Source organism: Dendrobates tinctorius, unplaced genomic scaffold (genome assembly GCF_039654945.1).
Source record: "Dendrobates tinctorius isolate UK_male_01 unplaced genomic scaffold, ASM3965494v1 ptg000120l, whole genome shotgun sequence".
Classification (NCBI taxonomy): Eukaryota; Metazoa; Chordata; class Amphibia; order Anura; family Dendrobatidae; genus Dendrobates; species Dendrobates tinctorius.
The window spans coordinates 35354488-35377441 of NW_027361788.1; the positions used below are offsets into that span (position 1 = coordinate 35354488).

Genomic DNA, 22954 nt, shown 5'->3' on the forward strand with positions numbered 1-22954 from the left:
CCAGGAAGAAGGGACACTGGAGCAGGCATGTGAGTCAGTTGGTTCATGCCTACAATTGCACCACTAATGAGTCAACTGGATACTCGCCTTATTTCCTCATGTTTGTAAGAAAAGCCCGGCTACCAGTGGATATTAGTTTTGGGACATCCTTTGACAGTTCTAATGGGAAGACCTACTTAAAATATGTGTCCCAGCTACAAGAAGATTTGAAAAAAAGCTTACAGATTGGCAGAGCAGGCCTCTAGTTGGTCAGGGAGGAGCAATAAGACTCGCTATGACTGTAGAGTTCGATAACAAGTTTTACTGCCTGGAGATAGAGTCCTTATCCAACTTCTGGGCCTTCCTGGGAAGCACAAGCTTGCTGATCGGTGGTGTCCTGACCCTTATGTGGTGATGGAGATGCTGCCCGGTGTCCCGGCCTACAGAGTAAAGCCCGAGAAAGGGGGCGGAGCTGTCAAAACCTATCATCGACACCATCTGTTGTCTGTGGGAAAAACATCCCTTTACCACCATTGCCAACCCAAGGAGGTCATACCACCCTTCCGTGCAATAGGAGAAGTCGTAGGTATGAACAACCACCCCAGCTTGGGGTTGCCTCAGGAGGAAGTGACAGTGAGTCTGGGGATGAATGGGAAACCAACGGTCAATGGAGCTACAGATGGACCGAGGACCCATGCCCCATAGGCGTGGGCACTGTAAACCAGACTTCTGAAGTGGAAACACGAAAAAAGGACATTTGTCAGGAGGCTAGTGCGCTCTGCCACAATTGGGGGAGAGTTCAGAAGAAGGACATTTATTGAATGAAGAGATCCATCCGGAGGAGCCCGTTTTGGAGAGACAAGAGTCGGGGGCTGAGGAGGGGGCCCCCTTGTTACACACTCATCCCAAGCGGGACACTAGGCCACCCATGATGCTGACCTATGATAGAATGGGACATACCACTGAGGTCCCCAGGCTGATACACCCTAATTCAAATTCTGTTTGGCCTTATTTCCCTTTATCTCCCATGTGTCCAGGTGGTGGTTTGTGTGCATGTAAATTTGGTGTTAGTCAGGATGCCTTAACCCCCCCTTCATGTTTCAGGTGGTGAGTCCTCATATCGTGATGGGACACTTTCAATGACTCACCAGGGGGAGAATGTAACACCTGCACAGGGAACTGTCAGAGCAGCTACCGGTATGCTGGAGCTTACAGGCACTAAGAAGAGTTTTGCAGCTGCTGTTAAACAGGGACCTACAGACATTAACCGTTTTTCCCCTGAGTGGCAGTGGACTACAATTCCCAGGGACCCTTGTTTCAGTCAGATGACATGGCCTGGAAGGATAGAAGGAGAGAGTGGATTGGAGGAGGAGGGACTTGGGGGAGGGAGCTGGGCAGGAAGTGAAAGTAAATGTTCAGAGGAGGAGCGTGGCAGCTTGCTGTGAGAGACGGAGTGGTGTGGATCTGCATTCCTCTACGCTGCAGAGTGTGGCGGTCCCCGCTGAGATACCCGCGCTGCTGGAGAGAGTGCGGTCCTGTCACCCTTTGAGGCAATTAACATCAAAGACCTGGAGAGATCTGCCGACACTCCCACTGCATAAAGGCCTAAATCCTGCCGCCCCCAGCTGGTGTCCAGAGAACCCTCCGACCGTTTAAGACACACAGTGAGTGCCCTTCTGAGACATGTGGTTCTTCCAGTGCTATTTACAGTGAGTACACTGCAACCCAGACTATTGACAGTAATATTCATCTAAGTGCACCAACGGTTCTAATTTGCGCACCAACATCCGCGGCAACTGGGCCCCAATGTTTGGACTGAGTTAATCCAAAAGAGGGGGAACCTGGTACGTTATATTTGCAGGGTCGGAGAAGAAGTAGACTGTGATGTGTATATGACTTTTATAGAGCACCATTACTTGTATTGTATGTTATTCCTTTAAACCCACCTCAATTCTGCTGCATAGCAATAAACCTGTTAAATGGTTTAACTCCTGTTCCCTGAGTGTGTACTGAGCTGTGGCAGGGGTTTCCCGAATCAGCCCCTGGCAGAAGATAACTGTCCTTCTGCAGTCCCAGAGAGAGAGCTCCAATCAAGATTCGGGTGGAGGCACAGCGCCCTAGAGAGGTGAGACCCCCTCCATAACACCCAGTGTACCATGGTAGCCATAAAGGGGTGTTACATATAGTTAACTGGTACACAGAAACGGAAAACCAGCCATGAATAGAGCAACATCATAACCCTGATTGCACATACTGTATAAATGATCTCTATGGCAGAGAGTATCAACATATAATTATGAAAATAGAAAAATATGGAACAATCTAACCAATTCCATGAGCCATGAAGAAGGGGGGAGATGATTCTAAATTGCAGAGAATATAAAAGGTGGAGGAAGGGACCGACATTACCCTCTCAATCCCTATGGAGCTAGCAGTGGTGTATCCCCAAAGCCTCCAGGCCTAACAAGGGCAGTCCACAGCTATCCCTGTGCTAGACATGCCCTACACTTTCCCTTAGATGTTGTCCCAACGCGTTTCTTCCAAGCTGACTCATCAGGGGACTAGCTTGACGTTCAGTAGCAAAAACATTTTTTATAGGGAAGTTCGGTAACCAAAAACCGGTTGTGCTTGTGCAAATTTATGTTTGGATGTGGTGTGAGGTAAGTTTCAGCGTGTTTTTTTATTGGCATAAATAGGAAATAGGGGGTAACAGTATTGCCATTATTGTGTGGTGGCACAAAGAGGGCATTATTATCATAGGAAGACATAAAGGAGGCACTTTTACCATGTAGGGAGACAGACAGGGGGCAGCATTACTGTGTGGAGGCCCAAAGCAGTGAATATTGAAGTTTGAGGGTTAAAGATTATTAGATTGTGAAGGGCAGATAAGTGATATTGTTGCTGTCTATGGCCCTATGGATACGGGAACCAGTTGTGATCTGTGCAGGAGATGAGGAAAAGTTATTAGGGTGCTGGAAAAACGATGAGCTAAAGATATATTTGGGTTACATTCTGCAGTCTAAATTAGATGGAAAAAGTCATCATGGCTGTCTGGGTTAGAAGGACAATAAAGGGAAAATGACGAAGTACAATCAGAGAACATAACACAGAGGAGTCACTGGATTTGCTTATACATTATATATTTTCTGTGCCAGGGCTAATATTTGTCAGGCAGTGTATGATGCCGAATTCAAACTGTATGTAACATGAACACTGTTAAGATTCCGCTGTGGTTGCTGGTTCGTCATATGTAATTTGCATATATGCAATTATGCTGCGATTAGCTTCTCTTTTCTGGTTTCACTCTAGCGTTTTTTAGCGCAGCGCATCATGCGCATGCATGCGTCCTGAGCCGCTATCTTTAACATGGGTGCGCATGGTCTAGCGTTTGCACGCGTTTGTATGCGTTTTTGTGCGCATGCGTTTTTTTTGTAGTGTGCGCCTAGGCGCGCCGGACGCACCTTGTTGCATTTTTTGTGCGTCCAACCTGTGTCAAAAAAAGTATGCCCTCAAATGCGCTCGGAATGCGCAAAAAAACACATTACAGTCTATGGCAACACTGGCGTGCGCATGGAAATGCGCATGCCTGCGTTTAAAATCGCATGCGCTTTAAGAGTTAACATGGCTAGAAACTGGTTAAAAAGCATGAGCATAAAATAAGCAAACGCATACAAAACGCATGATGCTTTTTTGCATGCGTTTCTATTGTGCACAATGCTCAGCGCTAAAAAACGCTAGTGTGAAAGTAGCCTGAATGCGTCTTCCAATGTTCAGATCAAATGGAACTGAGACCTGACTGGTTGTCATGGGCATCAGAACTAGGTCTTTATGACTCTCCCCCATTATGTAAGCTGTACTTGCCCTTTAAAGAGCATAATATATCTATAGTAGATGTTATCCTGTGGCTTGCAGATAGTAAAGTACAGATCAGTTTTGTATGTGGTTGTTTTTTTACTTGACTGCTAAATTTCCTGTTGCCACATCAGCTGTGGTAAAGAACGTATTTTCTCATATCGTAATGACCCTTATATGTCTGCGATCCATGATCAGAATTGATTGGGATTTCATGGAAGCCATAAAGTTTGCCACTGCCAGTGATAAAACCTCCTCTGATAGTGAGGTCAAATTACTCACATATTTGAAATTTCCTGCCCATCATCTGCATAACTGGACACTCCTGGTCCTTTGAAATTGAAGGACTACCCTATGCATAGGCCATTAATATTAGATTATTGGGGGTAAAACACATCCAACTCCATTTAAAGGGCCACTCCTAGGTACACTGTTACATTGCTTCTTCTGCTCTTGGTATAAAAATATTTTGTCAGTCTAACTGCCACTTCGGTGGCTACTTGATGAAGGAACGTCTACCAGTTCGGAAGTAGGATTCGATTTGTTCCAGAGTCCGTCTCTTGGTTTCTGGGACATAGAAATAAGTGAAGACGATGCAGCAGACGCAGATGATGGTGAAAAAGAAGAACGGAGTCTCCAGATTAAAGGCATTCTGTGAAAAGATGAAAATTTCTAATCAATTTATCACAACATCAAGTATAACACTTTCTAATGAGACCCAAGGTCAGAAAAACATAACCACATCTACACTACAGGGTGGGCCATTTATATGGATACATCTGCAGTGTTGCTATCAGTGTGTCAAGAGTGGGAGAAGAGGGTTGCATTGACAATCCAACACAATGGGCAGCACTTTGCACACATTTTATAAGTGGTCGTAAACTTGTAAATACCTCCTGAAAGATTGAAGTTACGTGAAAACCAAGCACACCATTGTTTTCTTGTGAAATTCTCAATAAGTTTGATGTGTCACATGACCCTCTTCCCATTGGAAAAATATAGTTGGATCCAAAATGGCCGACTTCAAAATGGCCACCATGGTCACCACCCATCTTGAGAAGTTTCCCCCCTCCCATATACTAATGTGCCACAAACAGGTAGTTGATATCACCAACCATTCCCATTTTATTTAGGTGTATCCATATAAATGGCCCACCCTGTACATTGCCTAGAAGACAAGGACTTGAGCATTGGAGCCGTTGGTTAAGGCCTTCATACACTTTAGAAAATATTCAGCCAAATCTGCTGATTTTTGGGGATAGAGGCCTCCAAATTGTCACCTTGTGGCAGGTGCCAGGCAAAAGGAGTTACATTTTAATGCTTGATCCTTTTGGAAATTGGAGAAGGGGAGGGTCCCTGTCTCTCCCAATTGATAACATGTATATGCGCAGTTGAGCCAAGAAAGCATGGATATGGGGAGTCAACAGCTATTGAGTGTGTTGACCATAGACACAACTAGTGGAGCCAAGGTGTCCCTTCTGAAAATCAGGGCCTAAAGGTCTCATAATGAACAACATCACCTGCAACATAAGAAGATATTGCCCAAATTTTCATAGAGTAGACTTCAACCCAACCACCAACCCGACAGAATTGTGCTGTATAAGTAAGACCCATTGCATGGCTCGCATTCCTTTCATGGTACTCACCACAACAGGCAGGAAAGCTTGGGTGAGTACAAAGCCAGTGATCCAACTGACCATCACACAGAGGCCTGAAGCTGTTCCTCGGGCTTTCAGTGGTAGGATCTCAGACATGAGAAGCCAGGTGATAGGTCCCCAGCCAAAAGCATAACCTGAAGAGGAGATAGTGTTAGGACAATGAAACAGGTACTGAGAATTATGATTACTCAACTGCCCATAGAGTGTGCACTTAATAGGTTTGTGCAATTTAGAAAACCCATTTTTCTAAACTCCATTAGGTAATTCAGATTAAATAAAAAGGGGACTCCCCTATTAAGGATTCTCATCTCTTGGTCAAAGAGGAGAGTGGTTAAAACGAGCGTCTTGTTCTATGGAGGACCCTTCCTGTCCTGCATCACACAGGCAACCACAAAAAAATGTATTGTATGATATTTCCAATCGCCTCTAGAGGCACTGCAGGGAAATTGAACAGTTTTGCTACAGATTACAGATAATTGCTGGATGTTACAGCAGGAAGATATGTCATCAAAGGTCTCTTTTTACAAGTAGGGATAGTTTAAGGTGTTTTTGAGCACCTAGTCTAGATAAAAAAAACATTGGGCTCAACAGAGTACAAAGGTTTATCCATAACTTCATAAGCTATGCAGTAACACTTCTACACTCTATAGAGGTGCACAGGCTTCTAATGGGCAACTGGTGGTCTCCAACATGTCAGACCCCATACATGTTGGACCCCAATGTTCATATTGAGGCAAGAAAAGATGGTCTGCACCTGTTTATAGAGGGTATCACATGGAGTTGAGAATACGTGCCATCAAGTCACTTACCTAATATATACAACATGATACATACAAGAGGGATGATTTCCAAATAGTTAACATGAGCATCATTGGTGTATGAGTCATTCGCAGTCACTGTCAAGTTGGTGGAATTGTTCTTCATATCTACTGTGAAATGAATGTACAAGCCCATGGACAGCGAGGACACCAACATCAGAGAACCTGTCATACGAGGTAGAAGAGACGGATGAGGAGGGCACCATGTGTGGAGTCCATGGAAAAGCATTGATTGGATTCACATACTTACCAGATATAAAAAGGAGGATTTTCCTGCCTGCTTTATCCATTGCTGCAGCTGCCATGAGCACTGAGACCAATCTCACAAGTCCGACCAGGGCAGCATCATATCCACCTCTCTAGAAGAAGACGCCACAGGTCAAGGAACACCTACAGGCACCATCCAACATATAAAATTACCCAACATTTCTGGGCAGTAGGAATTGTCCTCATACATCATCAGTGCATCGATCCCTGTCCCCACACACTGCATTGTGTTTTCTATCTTTGTAGATACGATATCTTAGTCCATATTGTGGTGGGTGCCATGTTATCACTAAAGTAGTCTGTGAGATATCCCTGGTATCTGAGACTCACTGAGATATCAACAATTGCCCTCAGGATCAAAGGATTACAAAGTAGTAGTGAGATTAAATTTGTATTTTTCTATCATAATATTTTAACTTCACGTATGTCTATGTACTCGATCACACCGAGAATGAAGTATTTACCGTGATTGTGAAGCTGGACTCCCTCTACTTCTTCTGGATTATAAAGTAGTAACAACTATTAATTTACTAGAACTGGGCTGGATAATCAGAATTGGGCAACTGCTCCGGTCCTCCATTTTTCATGGGCTCCCAGTATTCTGCACCAAAGCCAGTTTTAATAGTATGCAGAGTGATCATTTATACTCATTAGATGAAAGTCGGCCAAAACCACCATTTTTGATATGACTGCCTGACTATCTGATGTGTATGGGGTCTTCCAACTCTCCCCAACAGATGTTGGAAATTCATAGGCTGATACTTTTGTTTTCATGGAAGTCTGTAGCGGCTATCTCCTCTCTCTTCCCATTGAAAACACAAGCCAAGTGCTCGTGTATATGGGAAAGTGGTAAGAGACAGCTCTCTGCTGAACAAACGTTCAGACAACAGCCGCCTGATGTGTATGGCCACCTTTCCTGGTGTGCTTTAGTGAATGGGAGTATTATTAGTGCGCTAAATGACAAAATTGTACCACATCATTTTCAGTCACAGTAACTTTGCAAAGCACTGAATGTAAGTATTGGTTTGTAATGTATGTCAGTTTTATGAGAGCATTATTAGGTAGATTTATTGTTTGAGTACTGTATGGAGTTATTACTTAGGTGTTGTATGGCTGTATTTTACCTATGGCTGGAAAAGTCACTACAACAGCCGTGGTAAGAACTGCAGGGTAATGGATATCCACTAAGGACGTTGGTAAGTGGGAAACTCAAAGGCTCAACAGTCCTCACCAGAATGACTTTGGTCTTGTTAAATATGGGCTCCAGGTAGGTCAGTATTGGATTAATTCCGGATAATTGCTGCAGACACCTCATGAATACGGAGATGAGGATGGGCTTGTAGTAGTATGGGTCGGAGAGCTCGCGCCAGGTGAGAGAACTGCTCTGAAAAGATAGAAAGATACATTTCCACAATCATCTCAATCACTACTCCCAGCATCCATCCATTCATAACTTCCACTTGAACTTTACCGCTTTCAGGACGTTCTCTTTAATCCTCTGGAACTCCCCCCTGTATGCCGTGTTGGGGCCTCGGAGCCAGGCCAGAGCCTGAAGGGCCTGCTCATCCTTACCCTTAGATATTAGGAAACGGGGGGAGTCAGGCATGAAGTAGAGAAGGAAGAGCATGAGGAACACTGGCACCTCACCAGCTATTGCCAGCCAGCGCCATGGCAGGATGAGCCCTTGGTGGATGAGATGGAGAGAACAGAGGGTTAAATAAAAATATATGAGGCCATTATCAATCATAATGAAATGATCCCATGAATAAGACTGATTTCTATCCTCTTGAAGTAAAACACAGCTTGTCCCCAGTTTAAAAGTAAACAGTTTTACTACTATTTTATTCCTGCTGTTCCCCTGAGTATAAGGGTTGTTTTTTTTTTTTTAAATATTTGCATACTGTTCCACAGATATTGTCACGTGTAGCTGGATACACTGCCTCCAGCAGGGCGAATTTCGATAATTACACGTGTACCTGGATACACCGCCTTCAACAGGGCGAATTTACAGAGTAAAGGGGAATACCGGGGAAACAGCTACAGTGGTGGGCCCTGCAATAGGGAACGGGGATGTGGAGACCTCCTGCACTCCCCTGAGGCAGTGTCCCTACACTCCTACCGATCCCTATACAGGTTCCTCACCTGTCACCGAGCTGGATACCTCAATCCCTAGCTCACCCTGCACCTATCCCTTACTAGTGCATTGGACGGTGCAGAAACGAATCCCACCACTGCACTAATACACACACAAGGAAAAATATAACAAACAGGGAAAACACCACTGAGCTTTGCTCTGTTGCTATTGCTCCCAGCAACAGAGTACGACACCCGAATTCAGCTTCCACTTGAAGCTACTACACCAGAGCTCTGACTGAGCTGCAAGGAACTCCTCTCTATAGCTCCTTCCTTCACCAAACTTGGTTGGAAATGACCAGTATCACCAACAGTGAATGAGACCACCTGCTACTCCTTTATAGGAAGGAGCCAGGTTCATCACCTGCTTGGTAATTACGTGTAATAACACTAGCAGCCACCGGGGGCAAAACTAGAACTAAAGAAACCACAGTGTAATGACCCTAACGGCCACCGGGGGCAAAACTAACATTAAGCCAACAGCTTAAAGGAAAAAAAAAGGTTATTTGTGCAAAATCTGTCACAATCCAATCTGGATCATGACAGATATGTCCTTTTTTATTTAGTGCTAATTGTTATTGTCTTTTCAAAGGGTAATTATGCAGAGTGGCCTAAAGACATGCCCCAGAGGATCCTGTGAGCAACACCCCTTTGGTAAGGATCATATAAAAAAATCCCATATCTGGAATAATAAGACGGACTTAAAATAAAAAAAAATAAAAATGGAATATTCAGGGAAGCAGTGGGAATAAAAAAAACAACAAACAATAAGACCTCTTTTAAATGGAATACCCCTTTAAGCTCTTCTCAACCTAGCACATCCTCATGTCAGACTGAATGTGGATGGAATATGCTTAGGAGCTGTGTTACACATGAAATTTATAGGACACAGTCATCTTCCCTACACACTGCAATACCAAAGTATTGTTGTTGCCTACAATGAGTAATCACAGGTTTAAGCTCCCTATGGGGAATAAAAAATAAGTAAAAATAAACCCCAAAAAGTTTAAAAATAGTTAAAAATAGTTAAAATGAAAAAAAATTGAAAAAAATCAAATCACTCCCTTTTTAAAATTAAAGCATAAAGCGTCAGTAAAAGTCCAATCTATCAATGTATAAAATTATTAAACCCATACAGTAATCGCTATAAAGCAAAAAACTTCAATGCTCCAGAACGGTCGATTTTCAGCGGCTGCTGCTCCACTAAAAGTGTTTAAAACACTATATGTACCCTGGGATGGTACTAGTAAGGACTACACCTCACCATGCAAAAAGCAAAAAAGGAAAAAAGTAAGAAAAAAAAACCACAAGCCCTCACTTAGCTCCAGCAAAAAAGTAAAAATTACGTATCTCAGAAAATGGCGACACAAAATGCATTTTTATTTTATTTTACAAATTACTAATTTTTTGCATTACTTAAATAAAATAAAAAACTGTAGGAGTTCAGTATCGCTGTAATCGCCCTGACCTGGAGAATGATGTTAGGCTATGTGCACATGTTGCGTTTTTGATGTGTTTTTTTCTGCAGGCTAAACCTATTCTCTTGGCAACACAGACACAATGTCAAAAAAGCAGGTTTTGCTGAGTATTTTTTTGTGTTTTTTGTCAGGATACATTTGTCTCTTGTGCAGGGCCGTATTTGGCCTTCATGCTGCCATAGTCACTTTCCGTGGTCGCGCCCCTTACGGACGTCACACACTGAGTCTGTAAGAGGGTGGACTAATACGTGGACCAGTCTGGGTGCAAAGGACAAATGTATATGTGATGTGTAAAATGTTTTACTGTACCATATACAGTATATGTAAGTGTAGGACGAAGAAGGGATTAGCTAGAGACAGTGGAGTACAGAACTTGGCCACTAGGGGGAGACAGTACAGAGAGAGGAAAGGCCTTAACAACAGCTATGCTAGGAAAAAGCCAAGTCATGGTGGGCGGAGCTAGTGAAACAGGAGAAGGCGATTTCCAGGCTGAAGGGATAAAAGGGGAGGTTCTGAGACCTAGAGGAGGGAAAAAGCTCAGAAGGAAACAGAGGGAAGAAGAGCTCAGGAAGAGACAGAGGAGAGAGACAGAGAAGAAGAAAGAGAGAGAGCACGGAAAGGGGGTGGCCCTGGAAGACAGCGGAAGGGACAGAGAGCCTGGGGTACCGAACTGCTGGAGAGCTGGGTACTGAAGCGAAATATGTGTGGCAGCGGGTGGACGGGGCTAGTAGGTGATCGCTGTGGCCGTGGGCCTAAGGCAGCCACAGTGAGAGAGTCTGAAACGACGCTGCACCAGGGAAGCAAAGGAGGAAAGGAAAAGACGTGTTTACGGGTACGCAGGCAGGTGTGTTGGAAATGTTCAGAACTGTCGATGCTGGAAAAGGAACCTAAATCAAAGAAACTGTTTGTACGTCTACGGGCTCCGTTCTCATGTTTTTGGGAACACACTTCGGCCGTTGCAAGGTACGGAACATGCTGTAGGGTCCACCTCCCCCAGTGGGCACACGATCCTACAAGTCTGTGCACACGACATCTGTTTAAGGCAGATCTACTCTGTAAAACGCTTTAAAAAGCACTAATTAGACACTAAAAGAATGAACGTCTGCACTTGCTGCACACAGGTTTGGTCTTTTGAGCGGTTTTTTTAACAACTTCAGATTTTCAAAGTCATAAAGAGATTAAAATAGGTGACCTAACCATTGCTTCAGTGTTGAGAGGCCTAGTGAGATAGAGACATGCTGTCTGCTCATTCACAACTCCTCTTTACTGAAGGTGTTCAAAGGGAAGCTAGACAGGTAGCAGGCATCACAGCGAGCCTGCAGCCACATTGTGTGCACCCACATTGACACTTGGAGTGCGCTGCTGCACTCATCTAGTGTCGCTGGTTTCACCTTGCATTTTTTTTCCAAATCAGGCAAAATCAGGTTTTTTTTAGCCAAATCCTGACCCTATCAGGATTCAGTTTTTGCCCATTCATTTTAATGGTGTCAGGTAGAATCCAATTGCTTCAGGTTGCTTCCTGACACCATTAAAGTGAATGGACAAAAAACTGGATCTTGAAAGGATCAGGATTTGGCCGGCGTCACACTAGAGAGAAATACAGACTGTCAGAGACACCGCACTGAACTTGCTCACTGAGCCAGTGCACGTGTCCTGAGTAAAGCGAACAGTGCTCAAAGCTACCTGTGGAGCGAGCAGCAACCGAATAGATGCGTACTTCAGAGCTGCAGGACCTGAAGCACATGACTGCTGGGGGCGTGGCCTAAACTCCACAGAGCTAGGAGCTGCAAGACAATTCCTAGCAGAGTAACTGCGAGACAAAGTTACCAAGGGGCATAGACAGGGAGAATAGTCAGGACGTAGCCAATGAGTCACACACAGAGATAGCTGTAGGGTACCAAAGGGGGCGAGCAGAGAGTAGTCAGGTCACATGCAATGAGTCATACACAGATAGTTGCAAGGTACAAGAGGGGCGAGCAGAGAGTAGTCAGGTCACATGCAATGAGTCATACACAGATAATAACGCAGTACAAAATCAACAGGCAAACCACAACGGGAAACAGAATCGGGTCAGAACCATATAAACAAGCTATAGCAACAAACAGGCACACGGGGGTCAGCACACTAGGCCAATGGCAAAAGTATAACTGGCAGGGATTGAAGCTACCCAGGGGTTTATGAAGCTCTCCCAGAACCAGAAAGAGGCCACAATCATTAACCCCAAGTGTGCAGGTCAAAACCTGCACAGAGCTCCAGACATTAACCCCCGGTGTGCAGCTCAAAAACCCGCACTGGGATCATGACAGTACCCCCCTCTCAACGGGGGGCCTCCGGACCCCCAGGCTTCCCCGGGTACTTGGCATGGAACACCTTAACCAGGCGATCTGCATGTACCGAGCGAGCAGGGACCCATGAGCGCTCTTCTGGTCCATATCCCTTCCAGTGGACCAGGTACTGCAAAGAGCGGCGCACCCGCCGAGAGTCCACAATATGTCCGACCTCATACTCCAATTGACCCTCCACCAGCACTGGAGGAACAACAGTCTCAGAGTTCTCTTTGACAGATCCTGCTGGTTTCAACAGAGACTTATGGAACACATTAGATATTTTTAAGGAGGCGGGGAGACGCAACCTATATGCCACTGGGTTGACTATCTCCATAATCACGTACGGACCAATGAACTTTGGTCCCAACTTAACTGATGGTACCTTTAAGTTGATGTTACGCGTGGAGAGCCAAACCTTCTCTCCCACCTGAAACATGTCTCCCGAGGCTCTCTTTTTGTCCGCAAAATATTTGTATCTCCCCTGGGCTCGAGAGATATTACGCTGGACCTCAGCCCAGAGATCTTTTAACCGTTGAACGGACCCCTCTGCTCCTGGACAACCGGAATCCACCCGAGAAAACTCCCCAAAATGTGGATTAAAGCCATAGTTAATCAGGAATGGGGACATGTTGGTGGACTGACTCACCCGGTTGTTAAAAGCGAATTCAGCCAACGGTAAAGCATCACACCAATCCTCCTGTCTGGCGGAGGTCAGACACCTGAGAATTTGTTCCAGGGATTGATTGGTGCGTTCTGTCTGACCATTACTCTCCGGGTGATATGCCGACGAGAAGGAGAGTGAGATGCCCAATTTCATACAGAACGCCCTCCAAAATTTGGCCACAAACTGCACACCTCTGTCAGACACAACATTCAGGGGTACCCCATGCAATCGGACCACATGCTGCACAAACAATCTTGACAACGTTTCTGCTGAAGGTAATGCTGCCAAGGGAATGAAATGGGCCTGTTTAGAAAACCTATCCACCACCACCCAGATCACGGTATTGCCCCTAGAAGGTGGAAGGCCGGTAATAAAATCCATGGAAAGATGAGTCCATGGCCTATCAGGAACCGGTAAAGGTATGAGTTCCCCAGCCGGTCGGTTATGCGAGCTTTTGGAACGGGCACATATGCCACAAGCAGAAACAAATTCCTTGATATCGGACCTTAATGAAGGCCATCAAAAACCCCTGGCTACTGCCTCTCTAGTGGCCGTGATACCTGGATGAGCACTCAGCCTAGAATCATGAAACTCCTGCAGAAGTCTAGGCCGCAATGAATCTGGAACAAACAGTTTATCGCTTGGCCTGGTTGCCGGAGCTAGGGCCTGAGCCCTTAGGATTTCTTGTTCCAACTCAGTTGAGACCCCCGCCACTACCACCCCTGGGGGAAGAATGGAGGACGGCGGCTCTGGGGGAGACACTGGATCAAAACTTCTGGACAGGGCATCCGCTTTAACATTTTTGGACCCCGGTCGAAAAGTAATTGAGAACTGAAATAGTGAAAAAAAAAGTGACCAACGGGCCTGTCTAGGAGTAAGCCTCTTAGCAGATTCAAGGTATGCCAAATTTTTGTGATCCGTGACAACCGTGATAGGGTGAGCCGCCCCTTCCAAAAAGTGCCTCCATTCCTCAAACGCCAGCTTGACCGCAAGAAGTTCTCTATTGCCTACATCATAGTTTTTCTCAGCTGAAGAGAACTTCTTGGAGAAGAAGGCACAGGGTTTGAGATTGGTAAGGGTGGCCGGACCCTTGACAGCACAGCCCCCACCCCCACTTCAGAAGCATCCACCTCCACAATGAATGGTTTGGACGGGTCAGGTTGTACCAACACCGGGGCAGACATAAAACATTTCTTAATCGCTGAGAAGGATTCCTTAGCGAGTACAGACCAATTTTTTACATCAGCTCCCTTCTGGGTAAGATCCGTGAGTGGTTTCACCACTTGTGAGAAACCTTTAATGAATCTCCGGTGATAGTTCACAAATCCTAAGAAGCGCTGGAGCCCCTTGAGATCTCGAGGCTGAACCCAGTCAGCAATCGCCAGCACCTTCTTAGGATCCATACGAAACCCCTCACAGGACACAATCAACCCCAAAAAAGACAGCTCCTGTACAAAAAACGAACATTTTTCCAATTTGGCGAACAATTGGTTCTCCCTGAGTCTCTGGAGAACTGTCTTTAGATGTTGCAAGTGAGATTGACTGTCCGGGGAATACACCAAAATATCATCCAAATAAATAATAACAAAACGGCCTATCAGATCAGAAAACACAACATTGATGAAATTTTGGAAAATAGCGGGTGCATTAGTTAACCCAAATGGCATTACCAGGTTCTCAAAGAGTCCTTCTGATGTGAGGAATGCCGTTTTCCACTCGTCCCCTTCCCGAACCCTTATCAGATTGTAGGCCCCCCGCAGATCTAACTTGGAGAACCATTGGGCCCCAGCTAACTGGTTACATAAGTCTGGGATGAGGGGAAGCGGGTAAGAGTTCCTTACCGTTATCTTGTTCAGTTCCCGAAAGTCGAGGCACGGCCGCAAACCACCATCTTTTTTCTTCACAAAGAAGAACCCTGCTGCCACAGGTGACACAGAAGGCCTGATATGCCCTTTGCGGAGACTCTCAGCTATGTACTCCTTCATGGCTTGGCGCTCAGGCCCAGACAAATTGAACAATCGAGCCTTAGGTAACTTGGCTCCGGGTACTAAATCAATGGCACAATCATAGGGTCTATGCGGTGGCAGCGCCTCAGCCTCACTTTCGGAAAACACGTCTTCGAAATCTTTCAGGTACTCCGGAATACCTTCCAGATCGACAGACTACACAGACACGGATTTAACAGCGTTAACAAGATGTCCCTGGTTACCACATTTATTATTGCATCCCCATTGAGTGATTTCCCCTGTAACCCAATCAATGGTAGGATTATGGCGTTGAAGCCAAGGCATCCCCAGTACCAGTCCTGCAGGCAAGTTATCTAGCACCAGACAACTTAGTTTCTCCACATGAGTGGAACCCACTTTTAGAGAAAAAAGTTCAGACCTGCAACAGATACCGTCTTGGTTAAGAGGAGATGAGTCAATTGCCACAAGTTTAACAGGATCATGAAGCCTGACTGTCCCTATCTTATTAAGAGTCATAACCTTGGTATCAATCAGGTTCACAGCCGAACCGCAGTCAATAAAAGCAGTAGTCTGAACAGGACCATAACCAAGTTCCAGTTCCACCTGCAGCACCATTTTTGCACATGAGGAAAATTGTACCTGAAGGTCTGGGTAGCCTCCTCGATTACTACCCAGACCTAGTCGTTTCCCGCCATCTTGGAGGATGACGGACAGGAGGGGCAGTCCTTCTTCCAATGTCCAGATTTCCCACAATAGAAGCACAACTGCTTTTCCCGGCGGCGTCTTCTTTCCTTTCCCTCACAGGTGACAGCGCTCACCTCCATAGCCATAGGAAGAGACTGGGTCTCATCTCCACTGAAGGATAAGGGCGATTCCCGTTGCATAATGCCTCTAGCCCGCAGCCTGCGATCCATGCGAACCGCTTGGACCATGGCATCCTCCAGGGAGTCAGGCGGAGGATGGAGTGCCAAAGCATCCTTCAGACGTTCACACAGGCCTCTGTGGAACAGCCCCCGAAGGGCGGCATCACTCCAGGAAATCTCCGCTGCCCAACGTCTGAATTCAGTACAGAACCATTCGGCCGAGTGCTCCCCCTGACAGACACTCATTACTTTGTCCTCAGCCAACCGCACTCTATCAGGCTCATCATAAATAAGCCCTAAGGCTTCAAAAAATGCATCCACAGACATTCTCTCAGGGGCAGAAGAGGAAAGCGAGAATGCCCAGGCTTGTGGGGACCCCCTAAGCAGGGACATCACCACCCCCACCCTCTGTTTCTCATCCCCAGAGGAGCGGGGTCTCAAAGAAAAAAAAAAGCTTACAGCCCTCCTTAAATGCCCTGAACTCATCCTTGTTACCAGAAAATATATCTGGCAATTTAACCGGGGATTCAGGTGGGATTAAAATGACATCTCTATTCCCCACCTGCTGGAAGCCTGCGGAAAGTACCCCCTGAACTGAGTCCTCAACCCGCCGTTGGGACTGGGCCAGAGCTTGGTGTTCCAAACAAAGCTTCTGCAGTGACTGAGTCAAGCTTTTCACCTGCTCAGATAAAGCACACATTGGGTCCATGCTGCAGAAGAGAGGAGAGAAAAAAAAATTGTAGGCCAGTTATAATGTCAGAGACACCGCACTGAACTTGCTCACTGAGCCAGTGCACGTGTCCTGAGTAAAGCGAACAGTGCTCAAAGCTACCTGTGGAGCGGACAGCAACCGAATAGATGCGTACTTCAGAGCTGCAGGACCTGAAGCACGTGACTGCTGGGGGCGTGGCCTAAACTCCACAGAGCTAGGAGCTGCAAGACAATTCCTAGCAGAGTAACTGCGAGACAAAGTTACCAAGGGGAATAGACAGTGAGAATAGTCAGGATGTAGCCAATGAGTCACACACAGAGATAGCTGTAGGGTACCAAAGGGGGCGAGCAGAGAGTAGTCAGGTCACATGCAATGAGTCATACACAGATAGTTGCAAGGTACAAGAGGGGCGAGCAGAGAGTAGTCAGGTCACATGCAATGAGTCATACACAGATAATAACGCAGTACAAAATCAACAGGCAAACTCACAACGGGAAACAGAATCGGGTCAGAACCATATAAACAAGCTATAGCAACAAACAGGCACACGGGGGTCAGCACACTAGGCCAATGGCAAAAGTATAACTGGCAGGGATTGAAGCTACCCAGGGGTTTATGAAGCTCTCCCAGAACCAGAAAGAGGCCACAATCATTAACCCCAAGTGTGCAGGTCAAAACCTGCACAGAGCTCCAGACATTAACCCCCGGTGTGCAGCTCAAAAACCCGCACTGGGATCATGACACAGACGAGTGAGAGACATTAAAACAACGCATTGCACTCGGACCAATGTTTCTCTGTGGGGCAGCTCCCATCAGCCATATATTTCGCGACCATATTTTACGGGCCGAGAAAAATCGCAGCATGCTGTGATTGTCAGCGTATTACGGCCAAAATACGCCAATGCAAGTCTATGGGGCGAGAAAAATATGGATTACACAATGACCACACATGTGACTTGCGAGAAGTACGCAGGACGTCTTCAGGTGACAGGAAATGGGCCAAGCCATTATCAGGAAGCTTAGACATGCTAATTAGCTCAAAAAGCGCTCCAGACATCCCGGAAGAATGCCCCCACGGAGTCCTGCAGCATGTCTATGTAGGTAGGGTAACCGACTGCGGGGGGGTGACCCACTTTTTGCCACAGACAAACACGACACTGAGACAGAAATTGTATTCAACAGGTCCGTTTTTATTGGCCGCCATTTTCTGACGACCACAGCAATTCACCACAGCAGCTTCACATTTCGCCATACACAGTCCCGGGTACCTTCACTTCTTTTTCTCTGTAGTCGTGGCGTCTTTCGCGGCTCTTTTCACTGTGGCTGCCCTAGGCCCATCCACCACTGTGCTTCACCAGTCTGAGTCCGCCGTCCGTTTGGTACCCCCAGCCTGTCTTCGTCTGTGGCTACTGTCCTCTGGGCCACCCCCCGTGACCGCCTCAACTGTCAGTCCCCTCCGGAGCCTTTCTACTGTCTCTTTCTCCTCAGCAGAACTTCCTCTCTACTGTGCTCCTATCGCTGACTGAACTTTCCAGAACCTTTCCTCAGCCTTTTATACTTCCAGTTCTGGTAACTCCGCCCACCATCACCTGACAGTTTCCCTGACCAATGGCAGTTATTCAGTCCCACTTGTACACTCTCCACTGCCCTCTAATGGTCAAACTACAATACTGCACCCTTTCTCTTTATCTCAGCGGTTTCACACCTACACTGCGCTACACCTCCGCCTACCCACTACAGACAGGTCTGTCCGTCAGTTCACCTTCCCTACACTCTCCCTTCCTTTATCCATTGTCATCCTCGACAATTTTGCACTATTCTACAGGAGTGTACCTCCCACCTTTCTCCTTTTCTGTGGCCCTTTCCCATTCGGACCGCCATAACTGAGGCCCTAACCTATGAGGTCATCGTCAGCGTCCTTCTATTCTTCTGGGGGGCCTGACTTAAGGACCACTGTCTGTCTCCATTCTACTTGTCTCCTCATCCTGTCAAATAAAATAAGTCATGGTCGGCATACTCCAAGTACCTGGGACCTGTTGAACACACTTTTTTTTTTTAAAATAACACTTCAACATTTCAAATTTACTACACATCCTACAATATTTACTGCAATACGTATTTATCAGAACATTATTTTTTTTTAAGCTTTTACTTTTTTTTTTTAGCAAAACAATATATTCTCTAAAATATTAAACATAGGAAGACAGGGGTGCTCCCCCTTCCTTTAAGAAGAACACTCCCTCCATGCATCCCTGCTGCACCAGGAGTAGGGTATTCTACCCCATGGGGAGCGGAACAGTCCCCTCGTTGTGCAACGGTGCACTGCAGTCCCGGCAGTCCATTTTAATGGGTACTCCGGGCCACCTCCTGGCGGCCGATGTCTCGCCACAACAGGGGACTCCACAGCCGTGGAGTCTCTGGGATGTTTGCAGTATCTCTGGGCCTCGAGTGTCCCTGATGCTCGAGACCCAGGAGTCCTCGTCTCTTTATGGGGGCTCGTACCCCTCAGGGTAGGTGATGAAGGCCACCGCACAGTAGCCGCGGGGACAATACTCTTTATAATAGGACACCAGATCTCCCTCCCGCGGAGCCCGGCCGTACTTGATTGAGGCTACATTCAGATAAATTTTGTAGCCGGTAGCGAGGTCTCGAATAAAGCCGTAGCCCTTGCCGGTATCCATATACACCAGCCGCCTGTACGAACGAGGAGTAGACATGGCGGCCTCCCCCTTCTCATGGAGCAGCGCCCACACCTCCCGTTCTTTGGCCTTCTTCTCAATAATCTCTGCAACCCAAGAAGAGGGTGCGGTATAGGCCGCAGAGTCCGGTGGGCGGGCCGCAACGAGAGTGGTGCAGAGGCGGCCGCAGACATTGGGGAACAGGCCGCAACCGGAGTAGCGGACAGGACAGAGACGGCCACAGGCATCGTCAGATAGGCTTGGAGTCGGCCGCAGCCGGATCAAGGCGGCCATGGGCTCCAGTGAGTAGGCCGCAGCCGAGGCCGCGGATGGAACAGCGGTGGCTGCGGATGCTGGTAAGTAGGTTGCGATGTGACGGCAGGCTCCGATGGATAGGCCGCGGCCGGAAGACGGAGCGTGGAAGGGGCGGCCGCAGGTTGTCAGGAGCCATAAAGTCATCCAGGGCCGTAGTCGCTGGAGAGCGGGAGGTCAGCCGGGGAGGTCAAGGGCTGGTGTCAGGGCCCGGGGGCCTGTCTTGTGTACTGGGCGTGGGGGCGGTATCTGCCTGCGATGCCGCCAGCTGGACCGGGGGGAACACTCACCTTCCCCGGCGTTGCGGCTCCCAGCAGGCTTTCCCGCAGCTCCTTCAATAGCTGTGGATCTTCACCCTGCCATGCGGCAGGGCCAGCCTCCAGGCCCGATGGCTCTGCGGGGAGAACTCGTGCAAATTCTTCCAGCGGCTGTTCCAACAGGGTCCGCGGTATTGAGAATGGCTCCCAGGGGCAGGTCTCCCGACGGGATTCAACCTCCTGACGCCATTTCCATTCCAGGCGTCTGAGACCACGGCAGCTGCAGCGTCGCATCTCGCCCGAGTTCCCGAAGCTCAATGGCGCCAAACAGCCGCACCCAGTCTCTTCACCTGGGCCACTCCCGCTCGTGGGTGGGGCGTTGATCGGCCTCTCCACCCATCTTCCAAGGTCCAGCATGAGAGGGCGGCTGTCTCCTGATGTAGGCCGCTCCCCCCAGGGGCAGATGCGACATAGTCCCCGATTGCCCAATATGGCTGCAAACTCCTGTGTTTCTTTTTGATGCTGAAATGCCACAGCCATTCTGATAAAACACTTTTCTGCTCCGGATCCACCAGCAATCCTAAGCACAGTCCCAATTTGTAATCCACAGGGAAAAATAAAATCTTCATCCTGTACAGCTTGGGGTCCTTTGGTACTTTGAGGCAGGCTTGCCGCTGAAGGTGATGTATTTGCGGCAATAATCCTGCCGACTACGCCAAATGTAGGTAGGGTAACCGACTGGGGGGGTGACCCACTTTTTGCCGCAGACAAACACGACACTGAGACAGAATTTGTATTCAACAGGTCCGATTTTATTGGCAGCCTTTCTGACGACCACAGCAATTCACCACAGCAGCTTCACATTTCTCCATACACAAGCCCGGGTACCTTCACTTCTTTTTCACTGCAGTCGTGGCGCCTTTCGTGGCTCTTTTCACTGTGGCTGCCCTAGGCCCATCCACCACTGTGCTTCACCAGTCTGAGTCCGCCGTCCGTTTGGTACCCCCAGCCTGTCTTCGTCTGCGGCTACTGTCCTCTGGGCCACCCCCCGTGACCGCCTCAACTGTCAGTCCCCTCCGGAGCCTTTCCACTGTCTCTTTCTCCTCAACAGAACTACCTCTACACTGTGCTCCTATCGCTGACTGAACTTTCCAGAACCTTCCCTCAGCCTTTTATACTTCCATTTCTGGTAACTCCGCCCACCATCACCTGACAGTTTCCCTGACCAATGGCAGTTATTCAGTCCCTTACACTCTCCACTGCCCTCTAATGGTCAAACTACAATACTGCACCCTTTCTCTTTATCTCAGCGGTTTCACACCTACACTGCGCTACTCCTCCGCCTTCCCACTACAGACAGGGCTGTCCGTCAGTTCACCTTCCCTACATCTACCCACATCAATGTGGAGATGCTAATCATTTTGGTCCAGGAAAGGCCTGAAATTTGGGACCAGAGAGATGCACATTACTCTGACCGGACCAGAGAAGAGGTGGCATGGAGGCGCATCTGTGGGCAGATGTTTCTGGATTTTGAGGAACGTCCACGTGAGGAACAGCAACAAATTAGTAAGTTATCTCCTTTATTAAGAACCATATTAAATGCACTAAATTACATGTTTTCCCAGTAGACCCTAAAATCCTATTATGCGTAGTTTTTGGTCATTCTTTCTAATCAAGAATATGTTTCCAACTGACACCTTACTAGGCCAGATGACTATGTAAAATGTATATAAACTTGTTCAAATTTCCGCAGTGTACTAAGAAATTATTCTGTCACACTGCAGTGGAAGATGTGGTGAGACACTGGCGCAGCATCCGCGACCAATACCGGTGGGAACGTCAGCAGCCGGCCAGGAGTGGGGCTGCAGCACCGACCAAGCGGAAGTACAGTATATTTATTACAACCGGTTGGCTTTTCTGGATCCTATTCTGGATCTCAGACCGTAAGTACATACATCCCACCACATTACACATATGGTGGTTAGGGTCAGATCGCCAACCATTTTTAAAATTAAATTTCATAACAGAACTCAGTCTAACCTCACTGAGAGGGAGACAGGGTCGAATTCTGAGGCCATTATAGACCCGGACAGGGGAGGTGAAGAGGTGGCTGGCCCATCTTCTGAGCCTTCCAACTGCATCCCCCAAGCTCCACCTGCACCAGTACCAGTACCTGCAATAGTACCTGTACCAGGACCTGTCGCAGCAGCTGCACCAGCACCCGGCGGACTTGAGGAACCAGGCAACAACAGCAGCCCTACTGTTCGTCTTGAGTGCTCCCCCCAGCCTGCTGTCATATCTCGCCTTCGTCGCCTACGGCGAGAGATCCCTGCCTCTAATACCAGGAGGCATGTTGACATGGGGATGCTCAATTACCTGTCCCGGGCTGCCCAGGATGAGGGTGAGGAGGCATATTCCTGCAGCCTGGCCCATTACCTCCGTTTCCTACCCCGTGAGGTGAGACTACGTGTGCGATGATCCATTCAGATCCTCATTGATGCATGCACACCCCCCAATAACCCATATGAGGTATTTGAGTTCTTGGAGAGGTGGCAGCTGTCACCCCGTAACCTGCTCCGAGTTTCCCAAACCCAGATGTGCATGCTCAATATGGATCTGAGGCACCTCCTCCACGAGTGCCTACACCTCATCCCATTCCCCCCCAAACCAACCTTGGCCACAACAGGCCCAAATGGCAGCCTATAACTCACCTGCCCAATATGGCCACTTGTACAGACCCAGTGTTGGAGGCTGGCCCCGACCTGGCTTTGGACGACATGGCTATATTGGGGGGTACGAGGCATGTGGTACCAGAATCCCCAGGAGTATAATTGCCATTATCTCTATGACCACTTCGTCGCTCAGCAACCTGACCCTGGCCACATCATACATCAGGGCCCAGATTATGCAACCACAGGGTGAAGGCCAAGTTGGACACCCAAGCCAGCAACAAAGAGAGACTGGACTCCGGCCATCACCTCCACCAACG

At 47.6% G+C, this 22954-nt stretch overlaps 1 protein-coding gene across 1 annotated transcript in view; it reads right to left on the reverse strand.

The window, feature by feature from the left end:
• Positions 1–2901: 2901 nt before the first annotated feature.
• The window catches only part of LOC141046624 (solute carrier family 2, facilitated glucose transporter member 6-like), a 51640-nt gene continuing 31587 nt past the window's right edge, over positions 2902–22954 (reverse strand). The window contains exons 5-10 of the mRNA XM_073541152.1: positions 8046–8257; positions 7806–7958; positions 6558–6666; positions 6299–6472; positions 5478–5623; positions 2902–4483 (exon numbers count right to left, since the gene is read on the reverse strand). Of these exons, the coding sequence (XP_073397253.1) occupies positions 4328–4483; positions 5478–5623; positions 6299–6472; positions 6558–6666; positions 7806–7958; positions 8046–8257 (950 nt within the window). The 3' untranslated portion in view covers positions 2902–4327. The remainder of the gene's footprint in view (positions 4484–5477; positions 5624–6298; positions 6473–6557; positions 6667–7805; positions 7959–8045; positions 8258–22954) is intronic.